Source organism: Ochotona princeps, chromosome 29 (genome assembly GCF_030435755.1).
Source record: "Ochotona princeps isolate mOchPri1 chromosome 29, mOchPri1.hap1, whole genome shotgun sequence".
Classification (NCBI taxonomy): Eukaryota; Metazoa; Chordata; class Mammalia; order Lagomorpha; family Ochotonidae; genus Ochotona; species Ochotona princeps.
Genome location: NC_080860.1, coordinates 18,191,320 through 18,197,037, shown reverse-complemented (window position 1 = coordinate 18,197,037; position 5,718 = coordinate 18,191,320). Strand labels below are relative to the sequence as shown.

Genomic DNA, 5,718 nt, shown 5'->3' with positions numbered 1-5,718 from the left:
TCTAACTCCCCAGGCCACATGGATAACCCTCAACACCCGCATCCGTTGGTCTCCAGCAGGGCACTGCCCAGGGTGCTGCTGGCGGGTCAGTCCTTACCTTCCAGACATACTGGGTCCACGATGCAGGAAAGCTGAGATGGGGGACCCTTTATTTTGAGATCTGACCTGTGGGTGTCAGCAGAGGTGAGGTGGAGCGGGGACCGTTCCTGCTGAAAGAAGGGCTGAGCCTCCTGGCTCATTCTTCTTCTGTCTCTTTAACCCCTGGCAATCCTCCTAGGCTTCCGCTGTCCACTGTCCTATTGGCTTGAGAGCATCCATCATGTAGGCAGGCGGCGGGTCACCCGGCACAGCAGGCTGAGAGCACAGACCTCAAACCTGCACCTGCAAAGCCCCAGGGGAGGCAGCAGCAGCGGTGGCCCCAAGCTCAGTACTCCAGGTCCAGCCCTTGTACTCAGTACTCCATGTCCAGCCGCCTAGGCAAGTCGACCAGCAGGGGCTGGGGCAGGGAGGCCATGTTCAGGTTGTTGCCCAAATCCACCCAGGGCAGCACCAGGAATTTGGCAGCATCCTGAATGGCCTTGGTGAGCTGGCAGGTGGTGACTTGCGTCAGTCAGTTGCCATTGAGTAGCAGCTGGGAGAGGCGGGGCAGTGTCCAAAGGCTGGGCAGCAGCGAAGACAACAGCTCAGCACTCAGCGCTGGCTGCCCAGGTAGTGCACGATGTACCACATGTCCTGCATCGGCAGCTGGACACAGAGGGCCACGGTCTCCCCAGCCACCAGCGCTGGCAGGATCTTCTTCAGACTGCTGTGGGATACAGGCAGAAAGGAATTGAGCAAGGGCTTGGGCCTCAGGACCACCAAGCAACCAGGCACAGGACACAGCTTTGGTCAGGGATGTCAGTGGTCACTTTGAAAGCAGGTGGCTGGGCCCAGTGTGGCAGCCTAGTGGCTGAAGTCCTCACCTTGTACATGCCAGGATCCCATGTGAGAGCCGGTTCTAATTCCAGCAGCTCCACTTCCCATCCAGCTTCCTGCTGTGGCCTGGGAAAGCAGTCAAGGACGGCCCAAAGCCTTGGGAGACCTGGAAGAGGCTCCTGGCTTTGGCTCAGCTCTGCCTGTTGTGGCCACTTGAAGAATGAATCAACAGACGGAAGATATTCCTCTTTGTCTCTCCTCCTCTGTATATCTGACTTTCCAGTAAAAATAAAATAAATATTAAAATAAAATGGATAAATCTTCCAGAGAGCAGCGGTGGCGTCCACGGCCGCATACCTGTGGGGAGGGCCATGTCTCCCAGAACATGCGCTGAGCACACATGGGGTTTGTTTGTTTGTTTTGTTTTTTCCCATAGAGTAAGGGAAAGCTTTCCCACAAGGAGGAGCAGCTAAGATATCAAGCTTGGTCCCCCTCACCCCCAACCCACACCCTGCATTGGGAACTAAAGAGACCCAGAGTGTTGAGGGGAGGTGCTGGGAGGGGGCCTATGCAAAAGGGGGATCCCTGTGTTTCAAGGAGATCTCATGTTCTCCACAACACCCCTCTAGCTCTGTCTCTTGTCATTTGAATGTAGCCCATAAGCTGGAGCAAAGCGGAGCAGTCCCGTGGGCTCCCAGGTCAGGGTGGGCCACCAGGCTCAAGGCAGGGTGAGTAGGGGACAAACAGGGAAAATGACAGGCTGGGTTCACCTCCAGGCTGAGTCTGTGTCATGAAGATTGTGACAAAGTGACATCCCAGGGGACCTGCAGCAGAGCCAGCTAGGTGGCCTAGCTCAGACGAAGGAAATAGGGACTGGGTGTGGCCTCAGACAGCCTCACTTTGTCCCTCTTTGTAAAATGGGAATCGTAAGTCAGATTGTGGGCCTGGCGCCGTAGCCTAGTGGCTAAAGTCCTCACCTTGAATGTGCCAGGCAAGATCCCATTAGAACCGGGTGCCGGTTCTAATCCCAGTGGCCCCGCTTCCCATCTGGTTCCCTGCCTGTGGTCTGGGAAAGCAGTGGAGGACGACCCAAAGCCTTGGGACCCTGCACCCACGTGGGAGACCCGGGAGAACTACAGATTGGCTTGGTTCCAGCTGTTGCGGTCACTTGGGGACAGAAGTTCTTCTCTCTGTCTCTCCTCCTCTCTGGCTGCCTTTCCAATAATAATAATATAATAATAACAATAGTAATAATAATAATAATAATGTCAGATTGTGCCACGGCCCACCCTGTCCCTTGTGCCATGAGGACTCCTCTAGCATCCGCACCAGGCTGTGGTGACAGGAGTCCAAAAAGGGGTGGTGGTTGGCCTCTGCTTACCACTGTCTTCATCTTCCTCTGGGTCAGGTTGACCCTTCACTGGCACTTGCAGGGAGGTGGTAGATGAGCTGCTAGCAGATCTTGTCTGAGGATTTCCAGAGTTCACGGTCCTGTGGGGGCTGGGCAGAAGGAAGTGGAGGGTAGCAGGTACATACGAGCCCAACCTGCTGAATCCACCATCTGGTCCCGTCTGGGAACTTTGGGAAGAAGGAGCTGGGCTCGAGTGTGAATGTGTACGGCCATGCACTATGGGTCACTGAAGCTGCCACCAGGGCCTCCCCCTCCCCTGACTCCCGGTGGCCAGGAGTTGGCACCAAGCCAAGAGAGGCTGCTGCCTGGGAGCTGGACAGACTGGTCCCAGGCCCAGCGGTGCCCAGTGTGCCCGGGGCGGGAGGAAGCCCAGACAATGGGGCCCTTGTTCCCTGTCCTCTGGGACTCTGGGCCAGCGTCTCGGGCTATCAGCTGCCTGCCCACTCTCCACACTGCCCCCCCCAGGCCCTGCCACCAGGGACTTGCTGCAGGGGGGAGGCCAGACCAGGCCCCTCGAGGGAGTCCTGCTGCAACCGCTGCCAAGCCCAGGGTGTAGGAGCAACGAGAGCCAGGTCAGCATGCTCTTCTCCTGCTCCTTCTCCAAGCTTAGGCTAAACTCACCTTCTCTGGGGGCACTGCAGGGCCCTAGCCAGGTGGACCAGCAGGTCACAGGAGATGGGCTTTCCCAAGTTCAAGAGGGTTGCGTTCCCATAGATGATGTCAATGAAGAGGTTCCCCTCTGGTTCCAGATCCTGCAGGCAGAGACGAGAACTGAGGGTCCGTTTCCCGTCCCACCCAGTTGTTCTCCCTCCCTAGGGCTTGCTGGAGTGCCCCCTCGTTGGATGGGGATGGGTCAACTGCCCAGGCGGTAGGTGGACTCCATAGGTGAGGAGGACAGCACCCCCCAACGGGTGGAAAGCGGGTCTTGGTTTAGTCCCTGGAGGTGAGGTGTCCTGCTGAAGGCTTTATTGCTGGGCTTGGTACTTGTTGGGGGGTTATATTTGTGGGGGCATGGCTGATGTCACTGCAGCTATAGCCTATTGGACAGACCTCTCCCAGCTTACTGTCCCAAACGCAGCTCCAGCTCAGTGTAGGGCACTTCCGGGAGTCACCCAGCAACCCTACCTCCCCCTATCTCCCCTAGCACTCCCTCCCCGGACCATCCCCTTCTTCCTCCCCCCATTGCTGCTGCCTCACCTCCGGCAGCCACCTCTAAGTAGCCCCTGGCCCCTCCATTCTCCTCAAGCCCTCCCCAGGCAGGGCTGCCCAAGTCAACTCCAAGAAACAAATCTCCCAACCCCGACCCTGTCCCCTCCAGCTTGACCTTGACTGGTATCCAAGAGACTCAACACACAGACTGTGTGGAGTTTCAGCCCTTCCCACGCCCGGCCAGCACCCTGGCCTCGCTGCCTTTGCCCCTGCACCAGATGCCTACTTCCCACTGGGCACCGGGGCACTGGCAGACCTGGCCAGGCAGGGCTGCCTGTAACAGTAGGCTTCCTGTAGGATTATAGGCCAGGATAGACCTCCGCCCCACCCCCCAACACACACAAACACACACACACACACCCCTCGCTGGGCCTCACATCCCAACCTCTGGGACCCAAAGAGGCTGACTCATCTGGTCTCTTGTCTCCCAGAGAATGCGCAGAGCAGTGCCTTGGGCTCCAGGCACTTTCTGGGGATAGCCCATGCTATGCGTCTGTATAGTCTGGCTGATTCAGGCTGTTCTGCTGTTTGCTTTTTCCAACATGGTTCAGGTCACAGATGCCAGCTAGGGAGGACCCAGCAGGGGGAAAGGGGAGGAGCCTGGGTAGATTCAGACAGGGCCCCAGACCCAGACCACAGTCTGCCAATCTTCAGCTGGCCTGGACAGCTCCTCTTAAAGGGCCAGCTCCACCTTTCCAGCCAGGTGAGCCAGGAGCAAAAAAACTGGAGCAGGAGCAGTGGCTGTTGGGGGGCATGGGAGAAGTGCTCGGTGCTGGCCATGACTGCCAGCCCCATCACCCAACTTTCCCCTCTGGGACCTGTCTCCTCCACCTTCCCTCACTCCCCCAGCCACATTTCTTTTTTTTTTTTAAAGATTTATTTTTTTTTTATTGCAAAGTCAGAGAGACAGAGAGGAAGAGAGACAGAGAGGAAGATCTTCCGTCCGATCATTCACTCCCCAAGTGAGCCGCAACGGGCCGGTGCGCGCCGATCCGAAGCCAGGAACCTGGAACCTCTTCCGGGTCTCCCACGTGGGTGCAGGATCCCAAGGCTTTGGGCCGTCCTCGACTGCTTTCCCAGGCCACAAGCAGGGAGCTGGATGGGAAGTGGAGCTGCCGGGATTAGAACCGGTGCCCATATGGGATCCCGGGGCTTTCAAGGCGAGGACTTTAGCCGCTAGGCCACGCTGCCGGGCCCCTCACCCCCATTTCTAATCAAGACGTTCTGCAGGCCAAACTTGACTAATTTCAGTTCACAGGATGGAGCGGGAGGGAGGCAGCTGGGCAGCTGTCACTGAAGGGGGCGCGGACGGGGTTAAAGTGGAAAAGCGCTTTGCCCTGAAGTGACACTGGTGATCCTGGAATGTCTCCTACTGCCTCCTACTGCGACGACGCAGAGCTCCCAGCCAGCCCACTGTGTCAGGGTACATGTCCAACCAAACTCCTTGCCCACATTTTGTATCCTGGGCGACAGATGCCATGGCCCTTTCCAGGCTGCGTCCGTGGTCCCCTGGCAGGAGTGCACCTGCAGATCCCACTTGCAAACCTGTGCCTGCCTCTCTCTCTGTCTCCCTCCCTCCTAAAGGAACAGGGAGCTGACCTGTTGTCTGCCACGCTTTCCCGCCATCCTCCCCGCCCACCCATCTAGTCCCCCCCCCCCCCCCGAAAAAAACACATCCAGGAATCTCCCCTCTCTGACCAAGACCTGAATCGGTGCTCTTAGCACCAGGCTTGGGGTGGGGGCGCCCTCAGCACACACCAGCGACTTCAAGACCCAGAGCTCAGGACACACTGGCGGGACCCCCTCGTCTAAACAGAGGCCTCCTCTGCCTCCTTCATGGGAGTCTCAGGTTCCCCACCCAGCCCGGGTTCCTTGCTCTCCTGTCCTCCGGCCTCCAGTCGGGCTTGCTCCTTGCACCGCTCCTTGCCTCCCTCGCCTAGCGCAGGAGGCGCAGCGGCTGCCGGGCTCCCTCTGTCCTCAGCTCCGAGAGCGTGGCCTGGGTCTCGCGGAGCCGGCGCACCCGGCGCGGGCTCGACCGCCCTGGCCTCCGAGTCCGCCTCGGACCCAGTGCGCCAGCTCAGCTGCACCCCCATAGCCTCTGTGGCGGCGGGCTGGAGGCTGGTCTGCTTGCGTCCCGCCCCGAATGGGGATGTGTCCAGCGGGCAGCCAGCGCCGCGTCCCAT

The 5,718-nt window shown here is 58.8% G+C and overlaps 1 protein-coding gene across 1 annotated transcript; it reads right to left on the bottom strand.

Moving 5' to 3' along the window:
* LRRC75B (leucine rich repeat containing 75B) lies at positions 1-5,718 on the bottom strand. The gene is given in 6 exon segments (XM_058657011.1): positions 1-903; positions 2,343-2,406; positions 2,944-3,078; positions 3,122-3,183; positions 5,477-5,575; positions 5,667-5,718. Coding segments are annotated over 6 exon segments (864 nt in total). The 3' UTR covers positions 1-451.